Source organism: Camarhynchus parvulus, chromosome 4A (assembly GCF_901933205.1).
Source record: "Camarhynchus parvulus chromosome 4A, STF_HiC, whole genome shotgun sequence".
Lineage (NCBI taxonomy): Eukaryota > Metazoa > Chordata > Aves > Passeriformes > Thraupidae > Camarhynchus > Camarhynchus parvulus.
In genome coordinates, this window is record NC_044600.1 from 12,819,345 (window position 1) to 12,836,151 (window position 16,807).

The 16,807-nt window shown below is 39.6% G+C and overlaps 1 protein-coding gene across 4 annotated transcripts in view; it reads right to left on the reverse strand.

Annotated features, from left to right (window-relative positions):
- Positions 1-16,807, reverse strand: part of AFF2 (AF4/FMR2 family member 2) — a 330,747-nt gene that overhangs the window by 94,461 nt on the left and 219,479 nt on the right. For all 4 annotated transcript variants that reach the window (XM_030967963.1, XM_030967964.1, XM_030967965.1 and 1 more), the window contains exon 8: positions 451-502. In XM_030967963.1, coding sequence (XP_030823823.1) covers positions 451-502 — 52 coding nt within the window. The remainder of the gene's footprint in view (positions 1-450; positions 503-16,807) is intronic.

The following is a 16,807-nucleotide window of genomic DNA, read 5'->3' on the forward strand; positions in this document are numbered from 1 at the left end:
TGGATTGCAAAGTGCAAACAAACTCTGCAGTTGTGTTGGTGCTCTTATGTGGTCCTCTTACACGCACTTCCAAAAAGCTCATCAATACAGAAAATGGGTGCAAAGCAAGGGGAGGCTGCTCCACAGTTAGCTTGGTACAGTGGAGGACAGAGACTCAGAACACATTGGCTGCTCCTGGGTGATGCTCTGTGTCTCTAATTCAAAGGTTAATAAGTCATATTTTAGCTTAGTTTAATCCACTTCACAAAGTTAACCAGCAAAACTGAAATACATTCCTGTTTGAGATTGTTTCCTCTAATGAGGAGGCAAACAAGGTTTAAGCTAATGGATTCTGCAGCACACCAAAATGCTTTTCATGCAAATATAGTATGTCAACACACAAACAGATCCAACCAATGAAATAACTTTGTTAGTTTAAATGGTCTATGCATGTATATTAGATGTATTTACCTGTTCATTATCATCTTCATCACTGCTGAGTTTTAGATCATCCTCAAGCATTCTGAAAAAAAAAGAGAAACAATACAGATTTACATTTAATGAATTAACTTTATGTACAGTGGGCCAAATCTACACCTCAGCAAAGTCAAAGGGAAAACTCAGTTCAACAACAGCAAAATCAGACCTGAGGTAAGTAAAGTCCACATATGTATGTATTAGTGATTCTTTGTGATTCTAGGGTAGAACAAATGACTTTCAGACTCATCCATCATAAAGTTTGGCAGTCAGCTGCTCTTTCATGTCCTCTTTTATTTCCACATTGTCTCACAGGGATTAGTCCATATACACCTGCAAGTGTTTCTAAATCAGAAGAGAAATTCAGCTCCAAGAAAAAGTTGTCCATGTTTCATTCCCAGTTTGGGGCACCACCAATTTCCTTTCCAGTACCTTATCAAACTGAGAATGCAGAGTGGATAATAGCAAGAGGAGGAGGTGCTTGTTTGAGGTTTGATGGGACCTCACAGTTGTTAGTGTCCAAAGGCAGACCAAACATTTTCCAAGCTGGGAACCTGCCAGTTCATACCCCCATTTTTGATTATTTATTTATATTTTAATACAGGGAAATCTCACTGCCCTTGGTTAAAGGGGAAGGAAGCTTCAAGATGTGGCTGTCCCTATGCTTCCTTCCCTTCCTTTGGCAAAAGAGTTGAATTGCAAATTACTGTATTAACACTCAGATGACTTCTTTCAATCCAAGACTTGGGTACAGGAAAACACATGGGGTAAGAAACCATGTTATTTGGTGCTAGACAGACAGAAAAGGTCTCTCATTTGGGGATCTCTCTACCCGTCTAGAGAGACGAGCAGTCACCAAATAAGCTCCTGTATAGCTTCCCATATATTCATCCTTTTATCTGAGGTGATAGTCATCTGGGCACACTTCTACCTCACACCCATCTTTTCACCTTGACAAATTGTCTTATCAGGGGATGACGTAGGAATGAATTGGCACATCTCCCCTGACCTGCTGCAGCAGCCATTAAAATCTCAGATCTTCCTTTCTGCCAGCCCCAGCTGCTTTACCCACGGCAGGAGGCTTGCAAATTGCAATTATTGTTTCCTTTTTGCCTTGATGGGGCCTGAAGTCTATGATTTTTTATTGTTAGCCTTTAAATAACTCTAGCAATCAATGGATGTTCTGTTAGGAAGGGGCTTTTTTGTTTGAAGACTACCAGTAAATCATGGAAGCCTCCTGACACACGGAATTTTAAAGAGGGGACAATAATCCCAGCGTGGAAATTTTAGAATATTTGAAGCCCTGATGGTGCCCTTAAAAAGAAAAAGTGAAGGAGATCTTTAAACTGGTTTGTGAGTCATCTGTCTTCCAGTGACCTCTGTTGTCGGGCAACCCAGTGGTTACAAAGTACCTGGACACATAACTACCAGTCATTAGCATCCTGATAAATGGCCAGTGCCTCCCTGCAATATGTGAACCCATAAAAGTACAACTGCAGCATGGATTAAAAGAAAAAAAATCTTCTAAAAGTTAGTATTTGTGAGGGGTTGACCTTGTCTGGATGCCATGTGCCCACCAAAGCTGCTCTATCTCTCCTCTTTTCATCTGGACAGGAGAGAAAATGTAACAGCAGGCTTGTGGGTTGAGAAAAGGACAGGGAGAGATCACTCAGCAATTACTGTCATGGGCAAAGCAGACTCGATTTGGGGAAATCAATTCAAAGTATTGCCAATGAAATCAGAGTAGGACAATGAGAAATAAAACCAAATGATAAAACACCTTCCCCTATCCTTCCCTTCTTCCTGGGCTGGACTTCACTGACAATTTTCTCTGCCTCCCCCCTCACAGTGGTGCAGGGGAATGGGGGTTATGGTCAGTTCACTGCACATTGTCTCTGCAGGTTCTTCCTCCTCAGGAGGACTCCTCCCATGCTTCCCCTCTTCTTCCAGCATGGGTCCCTCCTGCAGGACCCCTCATGAACTTCTTCAACTTGGCCTTCCTACAGCCTGCAGCTCTTCAGGAACTGTTCCAGAGTGCATTCCCTCTGTGGCTACATCCTCCAGGCACAGGCTGCTCCGGTGTGGGTCCCCCATGGGGTCACAAGTTCTGGCAGCAAACCTGCTCTAGCATGGGCTTCTCTCTCTACCAGGACACCAGCACAGCCTTCCCATGGGGTCACAGCCTCCTTTGGGCACATCCCTGCTGCCAGGACCCCCCTGTGCTGCAGGGCACAGCTGCCTCTCCATGGCAGCACCAGGGGCTGCAGGGGAACCTCTGCTCCAGCACCTGGAGCACTTCCTGCCTCTCCTTCTGCACTGAGCTGCCTGTCTGCAGGGCTGCTCCTCTCACAGACTCCTACTCCTCTCGCAGCTGCTGTTGCACAGCAGTTTTTTCCCTTTCTATAATCTGTTATGCCTGAGGCACTGCCACTGTCAGTGCTGGGCTCAGCCTGGGCGGTGGCAGGTCCATGGTCCATCCTGGAGGTTGGCATTGGCTCTGCTGGAAATGGGGGAAGCTTCCAGCTTCCACCCCTGCAGCCCCCCTGCTACCAAAACCTTGCCATTCAAACCCAACACTCAATTTTTCAGGGATTATTAATCTTTAGAGGCCTGGACTTTGGCGATGAACAGAAACTTTTAATGCTGTTTATCTAGCAGACACATTCATTTGTTTCCCCAGAGCCATTACTTGCTGTGCCATTCTCAATGTATCGCTGTGCCTTGATCTATCCACAGTCCCTGATTGTTATCTGCAAGTCTCATTACACCAGAAGGACAATACCCCCAGGAAACCGAGACCATTTTCATACAGGACTATATCATTCTGACTCTTCACTCTAATTCAATCCTACATTCCTGCTTTTAAACCTACATTTCACTTTAATGTGTAAATTATCCACTGCTTTAAAGAATCACTGCTAGATAATGCATTCTATTGTTATTTTTTAATGCAGATTTAAGTGGATATAATGCAAAGATCTTCTCATGAATGAAACCCAAAGGGTGGTATGTTTTCTTTCTTTCAGCTATTGGGTGGTTTGGGTTTTGGTTTTTTTTTTGTTTGTTTGTTGTGTTTTGTTTTTTTTTTTTCATTTTTTAAATGTTAAATTCCATTTTGACATACCCTGGTAGAAATAAACCAAAAAGGACAAAAGAAATTCCATATTGGATAAATGGAAAGAACAAAGAAGAAAACATAAAAAAGATAAATGGATACACTTACTAAACTAACCCTACAGCCATCTGAAATGGCTGATTAATAACTGTCCTCATACAGCCTATACTGCAGATACTTTCTAACAAGTACAGTAAGCACAAGACATGTTTATTGAATATTGAAAAATATAAAATTGATATAAAACATGATTAGTAGGAAGGACAACTGTTAGAGTTGGTTTCAGAGAAACTAAATTTGCAGGATTTATGACTTCCCTTCAAGAGACTAATAGATGTTTAGACAACTAGAGAGAGGAAAAAATTGGATTTTGGCATTTCTTTAGCAGTTCCAAGCTTATCACTTGGGGTATGTAATTCTTCTTAGCCCATTCTGCTAAATGAAGAATATGTCATCCCATCCAGTTCCAAAACTCAAAGCTTAAACAACAAAACCAACCAGCTTCTAAAATGCATCACACTCTTCTGGCAGATGGAATAATTAAAAAGAAGCTGAGTATAGTATCAACCAGAAATATATGGTGGCCAGATAAGTGAGGAAATAAATTAGAAATGCACAGTACATGCAAATGTAGAATGCTGAACAATTCAAATAACCTGCTCCCAGAGAATATTGGTTAGAAAAAGTAATATTTTACAGAACACAAAGGAATAGCTGGTGTTCCACAATTTTAAAATGTGCTTAATATTCTGAAGACATGGGTCACAGTAGCTTGTACTGTTTAATGTTTCCATTAACTCTCATTTATAAGCAAGTACCATCTGATTGCACTCAAAGCTCAATAAGGACTTTATAAGATTGCCAGCAACCTTAATTCAAGGTGACTATTTCACGATCATATCTAGAAAGGTATTTTAGCTTCAAAGCCTAGACACAGAAGAGCTCTGTATCTACAGCTCTCCAAAACACTGTCTGGATGGTCTGAAGGTGAAATTAGGCACTCTTGAGTGAGAGGTGCCTCTAGATACCCATATGATCTATTCTGCTCTATGTAATTGTTCACCTCAGAAGCACCCAGACTGGAGATTAGGAGTGTGTTTGTTATTAAGATCAGGACAGCTATTAATAAAGGCCAATTTGGAGGCTATGGTAAAATTACAATGAATGCTGCCAATGAGGGCAAATCAAAGAGAAAACTGCCTGTATCAGAAAGCTACCTCCAGGGGTGTTATGAATTCATTTTATTTCCTATTCTTCTCTGACCCAGCTGACATTATTATTGAATATACATGTACTTGTTTGTCTTTTCATCCATAGCTAATGCAAAACACCACTTTAGGGAAAGAATAGGATTAAGTAGGATTTTTTATTTCATTATTAGAGCAATGCCATTTACTATTACAGTTGAAGTTGTGTCAGCACATTTATTATAATCTACAATTTTCAGAGGTTTGTAATTTGGAATGTGAAATTATTGCAAAGCAGAAGTGTTGGGACAAAGCAACACATTTATCTGTGGTGTAAGTAGGGGCAATCTCATTGACTGACTACAATACCCACTTCCTTCAGGGATGAATTTGCTCCCAAAGCAGATTGTTCCTACATTACAAATTTAGCTAGACAAATGGCTGAATAAGGGCTTTATTAGGATGGGTTCTGTAAAAGTCACACTAGAAATAGTAAGAACATGAACACTGAAATGGGACTTGTAGCCCATCCTGACTTTTGAGTTCAGTGGATGTTTTGTGCACACCAGACCTGCTGATTTGGGATCCTCTCAACAAGCAGGTGAGGATTTGGAGACATGAGATAATTCACTCCCTGAAAAAGCACTGCCACAGTATTACTCACAGTATTACTCCATTTCAGTTACTTTTACAGAAGATTCTGAATGTATTAAAGGAGGATTTTCACTGCATCCTTTTTTTTTTCTTGTTTAATGTATAATGTATTTAAATGCTTTTAACAAATGAATAAGGTCCTGATTCCTGATTGCTGGTAGGCTTCTGGGAAAGCTGCATTTCTTCCTGCTCTAGTTGTGGAGGGCTGGGATGGGAATCTGCTGTGTTTATAGCAACATGTTTGGCGATACAGCTTCCTTAAGGAGAAGGTGTTTAAAAGGCAGCATGGATAGGATAAGGTTCTGCATGTCTAATTTGCTCTGGGATCAGTTCACCACTGCACTGGGGCTCACTTCAATGTGAAAAAAGCCTTGTAGGAATGAAAAGGATGGAGGAAAGGGAAGAGGGTGTTGCAAGCAGACAGCCAAGGGAATACTGGACAATTCCCTAATCCTAAACTGCCCAGAAAATTAACTCCCTCATGTCAAACCAAATCTGTACAAAATGCATATCCCATCTGAGTCACATCACAGAAAACACAGGTGTTGATTCTGCACAGGAAGGAGGACAGGAAGTGGTGTTAACCAGACATATGCACATGCCATTCTTTTCTTGTCAGGTTTGTCTCTGGTAAAATATTGGGGAATATCTGGGAATACATTTCTAAGATTTCTGTGGTACAACTAGTTATTCCATCTGATATTACAGAGAGAGCTTAGACTGTTAGAGCAAGTGTCAAACTTGTGAAACTTATTAAGACTTAATCCAGAACAGGCAGGAATCTAATAAATGACTTTGGGGTGAAAAAGGTAGTACACTGCAGCCTGAGTTAGGAAGGCCTTGTCACTCCTGCTTGCAGCAATATTCCTGCAGAGGGAACACGGTCCATGCAAATAGTGACTAGCACTGAGATGCACCTTTTCTGCCCCTGAACTTGCATGGAAATAAGGCCATCAGTTCAACACAATCTCTGCTGGTTTACCCCATGGACTTCATACCCAACTTGTTTTTCATTTTCCTAGTGCATTTCTCTGTAGTATATAAGGCTTCTCCAAGAGTGGTAACTCAAAAGGTATCATGCAAATGACAAACTGTATAATGGAATTCAGATGTATTTCAAGAATGTGTTGCACACACTGGAGCACAATTTTATCATTTATCAAGGGGGAAGAAGGGGGCCTATGTGTGTGAAAACATCTAACAATAGATTTCCCCAGAGAAATTCATAATACAGTGAACAAAAAACTGAGGAAATGAAAATAAACGGTAGAGTAATTCCAAAGGAAAAAAGAATATCTTTTGTTTTAAAACATCCCATCAATAAATCTTGAAACCTTATATTCATTCTTTTTCTGAAATGTGCAAGTCATCCTTACATTATTTTCTCTGAGATACTGTAAGAGTTATGGTAAAAGAAAATCTCAGAAGATTAAATGGAATTTACAAGCACCATTTACCTTAATAGTCAGGACCATTTGTCCAGCAATTTTATACATACTTAAATATAATTTATTAATTTTCCCTTCTCCTCATCCACCATCTTCTTTCATTACACTTTTGTCAATGATGAAGTCAGTCTTGCAAACTGTTACTCACAGAAGTAACTTCTGCTCATTAAAACAGATTCAGTGGCCTCAATAGGGCTCATTTGCTTAAGGTATAGATCAGCTCCTCGGCCTCTGGCCTTAAATCACCTCCCCTCAGGAAGGACTGAAGTCAAGTTTTGTGTTTTCACTGTGAAACAACCTGTGAGCAATAGAGGTGACTGTTCTCTTCCCTGGCACAAGAAAGGCACTCATTATCCTGCTGACATGGTCAGCCTCCTCCTGGCCACTGATGGAGAACGATGGCTTGCTAGGACACACTCCATCGTGTGTTGTCACATGCAGCCTGCCTTAGTGTTCCTGGCACCATATCAGTAATTAGTGTAATTACAGATGGTGAGAGAGAGGTAACCCCTGTGGTTTTCTATTAGGTACCTCACAATTAGAGAGTGCACTTCATTACTCATCTCTCCGTATCATCTCTTAATTTCAAAAGGATTAAGCAAAATTAATTCTTTCAGTAGAAGAATTTCTTTATCCAGCCATCCATTAATGTCTACATATAAAAAGCTCTTCAAGGCTACTAAGATATTAAGTTGCTACCTAAGTGCATTATAACAACTGCTCTGTTGACAGGCATTTTGTGTTTCATTAAAACTGAGAGAAGAACTTTGGGAGGAGGGAGAAACCTGCTGCCAAATTTTATGGGAATTGGCATGTTTAGCACAAATAATATTCTGGTATTTCCAGTAACTTCACCTCTCTATTGAGCTTCAATTCTGCTAGCAAACAATACTTCCAACAGAATGGGATCAGAACTGGGTCAAATATTTTAACAGTGTAACAGGAAGTTGCAAAAAAATCACAGAAAGCAGAATCCTTCTGTTTCGAGCTGGTGAGTTGGTATTTTTGCCTTAAAAACACTCATACTACTGGGATTTCCTTCTGCCTTAGAAAAGTGCAATCTCCTTCACCTTGTGTCTCCCTCACTTCCCAGTGACTCTTCAGTACAACACACATCTCTGTTTGGCAAGTCCAGAGTATGATGTATCGTTGAAGCAAAAAGAGAGGGGAAAAAAGAGAGAAAAGAAAGACAAGAACAAAGGAAAGTATGGGTCCACAAAAAACACAGGGAGTGACTAATAGTTTCTAAAAATGCCAGTATAAAATGTGCATTCTTAGAATTTGTGAAGAATAAAAATGAGTACCCACCTTTTTTAGTGTGTTCAATTCTGACAGTGTGCACAAAGCTTTTACTATTTTCCCTCTGATAAACTGCAATGGCTGATATAATTTTGGGTTCTGCTATTTATCAAGAGCAATATATAGTCCAAGAGCCATTTCTGTGATACATACTCATTTCCAATACATTCCACATGAAAAACACCTGCTTACTCCAACCATATTTGATTAAAACTGTCTCCTAGCCAGAGCACCAGTATTTTCTCTGGTAAACAAGCCTTCAGTTGGCATATTTACACACAAAGGCTACAGGAACTTAGCACACAGTTAAACAATGATTGATAATTCTACCACAACTTGCAAAGGTGACTTTAAAAAATCATGCCAGTAAATATATTAAAGAAATTTGTTCAACAAGGAATGAAATCACACAGGACTGGCTCATCTATCCAATGTTCTACAGTGCATATGACCCTGTAAGTGGGTCTGGCTCCCTCATTTCTGTGCAAATGAACAACTACTTAATAAAAGTGTAAAGGAGTTCTTTACTTGTTCAAAAGGAAGACTCAAGATGTTTAATAAAGACTGGTTGAAGGACGTCTTCCAGCTGAAGGTATTGAAAAGGCAACACAGTGAGTTGTGACATGGCTTTCATGGCATGTTATGGAGAATGGGAGCTTTAGCTTCAGAAACAGTCTTTGTGCAGATGGAGGAAAGAAAAATTTGCCACATCAGGTTTTTAAAGAATGCTGTAAGCTTAGTGCCTGACTTACAGAATTTCAGGGGTGTGCATTAACAGAGCAGAATTCCAAGCAGGAATCCAAGTCTCTGTATTGGCCTGCTGATGGTGCACAGTGAATAAAGACAGGGGCTGGCCACAGGAAGACGAGCAAGTACCAGGGGCTTGTGTGTGCATGGGAGAGCTGAGCAGCTCTTTCCAAGCTGCAAAGGCACTACACCTTTACAAAAAATATGCTGGACCATGCCTGGTACACAGGGTAGTTCAGTGATGATCATCAGTAAAAATCCCCACAGAAAGCAAAAATAAGGGGATCTTGAGGAAGGTGAATTTCATTTTCACTGCCCTAATTTGTGATCAGCTCTTAAAGACACTTTTCTACCTGCAAAATCCTACATCAAGAATCCACAGCTATCTCACAGATCTGATACAGACTTTCAAAGAGAAATGAATCTTCAGTAAAACTGTTCACTTCTATCCCTAAATGAACATTCTGTTGATCAGTCTAAAAATGTATAAACAGATGAATCCAAGCAATACTAAAACTAACATAAATATAGAGGATAAAAGCAAGCAAGACTAAAACTATTATAAATAGATTGGATAAATGAAAAAAATACTTAAATGATTTCTGAATCTGGATGATTTATAAGGCGCTGCATATGCATGAGAGAAATCAAGTACCAAGCACAGTGCTGAAAACACTGACTCATGCAAATAATCCTTGCTCCTGCAAGCACTATTTTTCAGGCTCAGATCCAAACACAATGCCTGACACTGTTTGCTCTGATAATCACTCTAAGATAAACAGATTTGAATAACTGCAAATACTTCCAAGCATTTCCTTTCACTTATAATGTAAAAAGAAAAATTAAGGGATAAAATGAAAATGTATGTTTCCACTTCTAGATTTCATACATCATTAATTCTGTAAAAATATATCCATCTTCATGCTGATAGTTCTCTTTGCTTGGCAAGCTTGAAGAACGCAATATGCTAGATAACCTGATTGAAAATTTGATCCTATTGTTTAACAGAATGAGGATTGTTTCATAAGGGGCTCCACCATGTCTGTGCACATTTTCCCCTAAGTAACAGTGTAAGACTTGTATTTCCCCAGACAGCTGAACATTTACGTTGATGTACTTGGCTAGAGATCCAATCTTGCTCTGGCTATAATACAGGAGAATTTTCCTCGGCATTTTGAATTATGGCACTGAAATAATTTAACAGTGCCTTCTGTGCATGTTACACAAGTTTTCTGATACAGTTAGCTCTTACTGAAAGTTTGCTTACCCTATAAATTGTGCCACATGGTTGCACCATTCTTCATCCTGAAAACTGAGGATTTTTTTTTAGAATCACTGCAAATGGTGTAACTCTGGAGAAGCCAGCATTTCCCCACAGCCACACACACCCTGTGTACACACACCCTCCAGTCTTTACAATCCCTAGGACTAGGTAAATTCTGAGCTCCCTGCCAATTTGGGCTTGCAGAGCCCTCTACAGAGTTGGAAGAATGAAGCTGGGAAGAACCAAGAAAGGAACATTTGTGGCTGGTTTAAATGGCTGCATTAGGGATACTCACAGACACTGTTTATGTCCAATTTACAGAACCACAGAATGGCTGGGGTGGGGAGGTTCCTCTGGAGATCACCTAGTTCAATGCTACCAAAGCAGGGTCACCCAGAGCAGGCTGCACAGGATCACATCCAGACAGGTTCTGAATATCTCATGAGGGAGACTCCACAACCTCCCTGGGCAGTCTGTTCCAGTGCTCAGTCACCTTCACACTAAAGAAGTTTCTCCTCCTATTCAGATGGAACTTTCTGTGTTTCAGTTTGTGCCCACTGTCCCTTGTCCTCTCTGCTTTAATATCTCTCTCCCAAATTCATCTTGAGACCACCCTGGTCTTCCTTTACCACAAAGCCTTTGAGGAGCATTGTGGTTGATTCTCTGAGAGGCAGGTTAATATTATTTTCATACAAAATTAGTTACGAGATAAAATATATGTTACCACTGAAAAAAACCTCAAAGTATGGTCCTCAGTGCTAAAAACATTCTCAAAAAGAAAATTCCACACTACCATTTTTTTGCCTTTCTTGTTGACCATTTATATAATGTCTGGCACTAGGTTTCTTTGTCCCTGACTTAAGTACCTCAATGTTATTATCAGACAAATAAACAAGAAGATTAGTACATGAAATTGATAAATGGATACTCAGTGTTTTCTTCAAAGGGCAAAACTTAAGGATGACTCAGACTAAACTTAATTTAATTGATAAAGTCTAATGACATCATGACTTTACAAAGACAAATAATAGAACAATAATATGCTAAAATTGTCAGACTTGATCTGGTCCGTGGTACATCTAGTTCATCTGTCAGAGAAGGGTGTTCAATGGAACAATTTGTTAGTACTGAACAACTTTCCCTAACACAGCTGGAATGAAAAACCGGTTCATTATGCTCATGAAGCACCTATGTCTCCCCAAATTCTTCATTACCATCTTTTCTCAGAGTTTCTTTGAACCGTGGCTCCACTGTTGGCAGGAACAAAAGTCCTAACTGTAGGCTCTGTAAGAACCTATTTGTTTTTCCTGGCCTTTTTATCCTAACATTTAAATTGTGAGAAAATAAATGGGAATTTCATTGGTTCTAAGTGAGTCTAGGTGCTTGCCTCCCATTAAATTTCAAAACTTGATTTTCTATCAGAACAGTTATAAGGACATAACACACCTTTTTTTCCCCAAGATTATTCTTTTCTACTTTCTCATCTTACTCTACACAGCTGCCATAACAAGTCTAAATCTTAGACTATTATCTTCAGAGGAACAAGTGTGTACATTCACCTCATGCCTAACTTGCAAGCTGCAAAGCCCTCCCCACATTTGCTGAGTTTTGATGTCACTTCAATTGAAAAAAGATGAGTCCCACCAAGAGGAAATTGCACAATACACCTTGCACTTGGTGCAGGAGCTGCTAATCTACAGACTAATCCAGTTGATACATATGGTCAGGCAGTTGGGTAACTATCAGGGCACAGCACCACCTTTCATCTCCTAAGGTAATGCAAAAGTTATATCTCAAATCCAATTTAAATTGCTGCTCCCTTGAGCTCAAAGATAATTTCTCTCTAATCCTCTTCTGGTTGTCTATAGGGTAACCTTCAAAATCTCAGAAATGACACTGTAAAAAAAATGATCAAGTCATAATTTTTTAGCACAAAACTAAGCTATTTTTCCTGGTGGCACTATGTTCCAGCTGTTATCAGATTCAAGAATTTTTCAACTGCCTTGAACTCTGCATTTATTTTACTTTTCCAGATTTTTGCCAATGAAAATACCTCAGCACTGCTTGAAGAGAAAATAATCTTGTCAGTTTTATTGTGCCATATCTGAGATGATGAAGGTCATGCTAACTACAAGTCTGTTCCAATTGCTACGGGGTTGGGTGAGGTGGGCTTTTTATTTTATTTTTGGTTTTCCCCTAGCTCCTACCACAAAGTAATAGGGATTTTCCCCTTTCATTCATCTTGCCTTTTGTTGTTTTTAATCGACCACCCATCAGTGCCGAATTGCCTTGTAACTGTCTGCTGAGCTTTCATTTGACAGAGATAGCTGCTATTGTTAGCAGGAGCCTTCACTTCAGCCCATTTAACTTTCCTCAGTTTGACAGCTTCACAATAGCCACCTTCCATCTAAAGAAAACTGTGATTTAGTAGAAAGGGAATGTGGGACAACAGCCTGATCTGTCACTCAGTCTCCAGTGAGTTCTCTTGGCATAAAGTTCCCCTACAAAGCTGGAGGATGAAATACTACATGAAAATAAGACGGTCATGAGACATGTTCAGTTATACATTCTGGCAAAATCTAAACAGCAATCATACTTAAAAATACAGCCCTTTCCTTCAGTAATACCCCAAGCTGGGTAGCAAAAGAAATATTTTGACTAATTCTAAATTTCCATTTTTTACTTACATTTTAGAGTAATACTTGACTTCCCCCCCCGCCCCCCCCGTTATTCACCTAGTAATTGTTCTCAGATTGATCTACAAGAGCTCCTAGTGGAAACAATATGCCACAAGTAAATTAAAGCTTTCATTGGAAGAGTCGTTGGTCCTGCTCCATGTAAGCCTACATGAAATGATGTTGATGAATTAAGAGCCTGGATGTCCTCCCTTACTGATGACTAAAAAAAGTCAAATTATAGCTGCCTTAGCACAGCCTCTGAATACTTCCCAGCTCAGCTCCATGCTCAGCTTTCCTTTCATATGTGCTGTGGAAATACCTTTTTAGCTGATTTTTAACTGTTGTGCATTTATGCCTAATGCCCTTTTGCATCTAAGCTTAAATCTGGTTTTATCATTTGGCATAAATGACAAGCTGTAGACATCCCACTATTAGATTTCCAGGCACCATTTTTTCCTAGCCAGTTAAGTAACATTATTTTCTTGTCCAAAATCTTGGTTCCCAGTTTGATGAATGCTCTCTTGCTAAAAAATGTGTCTAGGAAATTGAATTTGATTACCATAAAGCATAATTTATTTCAGTCTCTCTTATGCCTTTCTTTAACTCTCATTTAACTTCATCAGAAGAGGCATGAGAAAACAGAATTGGTAGAGCTGCATGCTGCAAAAGGAACCCACTGAAATGACTTCTACATTCACCTGAGTCTGAGAATCATTTCCTGGTATTTAAAATAAATAAGTCACTTTGGTAGTGGTGACTAATCACTGAACAACATATGAACTTCTGTTTTGTAGCAGCCATTCAAAACTGAGTGAAGAAATTACCACAACTATGTGGAAAGGTGTGTACAGAAACAGAGACAGAAAATCAGATAACAGATAAACTCCAGTAGAAAGACAGATAATAGTTACTGGAGAGGAATCTATTGCCCAGAGCTCACTTGTGAGAGAGTACCCACGAGGCTCCAGCTAGGAAGAACACCAGACTGCTCCACTGTTTCTAATTAGAGACGACATCCTTCATTTTATAGCTCCTGTGGTCTAATTTGTAGAGAGCCATATCCCCTAAAGCTTTCTGTAAACCAAATTAAAACTCATTCCATCAAGGAGTTTCAGCAATATATGGCCTCTGATCACAATACATACTCATGGTCATGGAGCTGCTGCAGGCAGTCAGCTGGGGGGTGCTGGCTTTTGTTTATTATTATTTTTTTTAATTTTTCAAGGAAACAGCAGATTTCTTCTAGGAAAAAATATTTTAAAGACCAGAGAATCTGGTCTGTTTAAACAGTCACTCATGAGAAGGAATAGTACACACAGTCTCTCTCTACTGATTTTCCTAGTATTCTCTGACTTTTAATTAAATAATTTTTCTCCCTCCTTTTTTTATTCAAGACACCTCAAAGCTTCAGCTCAACAAACACTGCTAGCAATTCTGTTTTCTTTCTCTAAATTAAAAAAAGTTAGCTTAGGGCTTTTTGGAAGCCTTAAGACTACACAAATGCTTTTGAAGTTTGCAGTCCCTTTTAACCCAAAAAACATTCAGATATTGTGCAGCAGTAACACAAACACCCTACTGGGCTTTAACCCAGCTCTGGACAAGGAGGAGAAATTCTGCCTCTGTGCCCATTGAGCTGTTGGCCTCTATGATGCCACTACCAAGAGTGCCAATTATCATTACAGCTCCTGGATTTGGACACATGTCCATTAGACTCCAAGGGAGAGCTTCATTTCACACAGACATCAAACAGCTCTGAGAGTGTGATGAGTTTTGTTCCCTACAAATCTGCCTTGAATTTGAACTGGTAACCTGAAGGTGAAAGGATCCATCATCCCAATGCTAGGGCAGATTGTGCCAGCCAGAGTACCCTTTATACTAAGAATTTGGTGTCATTTCGTGGTTGAACTTCTTACACACACCCAATTCCCTGCAAACATGGCCCTCTCCCATCCCTGAGGGCTCTGAGAGAAACACACAACTCTGTGGGTCTGGCAAAGCTGCTTGTATCAATCAACACCAAGTTAGATCCTTGTTTCCTCCCACATGCACAGGGACTTAGCTAAATTTCTTCAAGCAAGATTTCAAGAAAGTATTTATCACAGCTGGTGTAATTACAGAATTACCTGTGAAAACCCACAAAGGCTGAGGGATCTAATGAATAAGTGGAAAACTACAGCGTAATATCAAACAAAAATGTCTACAGTCAAAATATTCCACTTGGTAAAGGTCACACACTCCCTGCCTGGAAGAACAGCAGAGCAGGCTTTGAATGCAGGCAGGTGAGAGCTTTGCTCATATCATGTGAGGAGATTTTGATAAACATTCCAACCTATTCTGACAATGGGTGGCAAATATGGCAAAGCGGTTCACTGTGGTTCACAGTAGCAGTTTGATATTAAAAACTGACCAGTAAGAAATTTGATAGGCTGGCCCAAAATGCTGAGAGTTATTAACCTTGAGTAGCTTCTGGAAATGGGATGCCCTGGGCAGGCACCACTGCCAGGGAGAGTCCCCAAATCCCCAGGAGGTGCCTGCAGACCACTCCATTCTGCCTGCTGTACCCAGCTCCTTTCTCCCCACTCTCTGCACTCATCTCTTCCATTATCCACTCATTTCAAACAAAATGAATATATTCACTGTTGTGTAAAAGCTCATCTACATTTCCTGTGAGCTATTTTCATCAACAGCACTCTATTAAAGTTATTTCAAAGTAAACTAGAGAGAGAGAGCAGAGACTGTGTAGCACTATATCATGTGTCTTCTCAAACCAGTTAAAACTCAGCAAGAAGTAAAAAAAAAAAAAGAGATCTATTTAAAACTAGATTAAGCTCAAGCTGCTAAAGCATAATAAATTGCTCTATTTTAACTGACTGAACTGTGCACACTTAGAATACAAGGGCATATTTCATTTGGGTTTATGCAATTGTTCAGTCTACTTTTCTACCATTTCACCCATCACAAGATGAGAGAACTTGTCAGGCAAAATTGTAGTTAATGATGTTTAATGGTGGCTAAGCCCAATAGACTTGTTTATTTCTTTTCTTCTTTTTTGTTGCTTTACTCTCACTGAAATAATGAAAATATTACATGAAAAACTTCTATATTATTTGCAGGAAAAGCTTCCATTACCAATGCCAGGTAACATAAAGCTTTATCTGATTTATATAGCAATCTATATAAATCTACTTTTATGTTTTATTTGATTCCAGCCATTAGGCTGTGCTAGGAAGTAATTCTAAAATATATATCATAGTGGCAATTCACTGTACTATACCAAATTAATCTACATAAATCTATACCTGTGTGCAGGGAACCAGCATGGTAACATCACCAGCATGGAGGAGGAATGGATGCCAGTAATTCTACTTGTAGGCTTTCTAGGAAGTTCAAGCTTTCTCTAATTACTGGGCAGAGTACAAATGTCCCCTGTTGACCAAATTCCTCCATCTAAACTAATTGTACTGTCATTAGCATAGCTCTTACATTCTAAATTTCAGAATACGAAACTGCATATTAGGAGAGGTATTTCCTCTTTATGACTGATCTAAAATCAGAGAGCTGGAGAATGAATGGGCTGTTTGGAACAGCATATCCTTTTAAAAACCTGTATTCCTTTCTGATTTAAGTTCCTTACATAGCTGAAGCCAGTGTGCTCTGCACAGCTGAATGAGGCCAGCTGGCAAAGTAGGAGCATATCAGCATTCTGACTGCTTTTCTTTTGTTTGAATATTGCCTCAGTGGCCGCACACTAAACGATGTGAACTTGATGGGCTTGACTATGACCTCAGCTAAACTGAACAATATGAAGCTGGCACATCTGTAATCTCAGGCTTGCTATTTTTCAATTTATTTTTCACCTGATTTGTATTAAGATGTGGTTCAAATTTTAAAATAAAAATAAAAAGGGTCCTTCTGCATTCCAAATCAATCAGCAAATGCTGCCATGCCAGAAGGCAGGC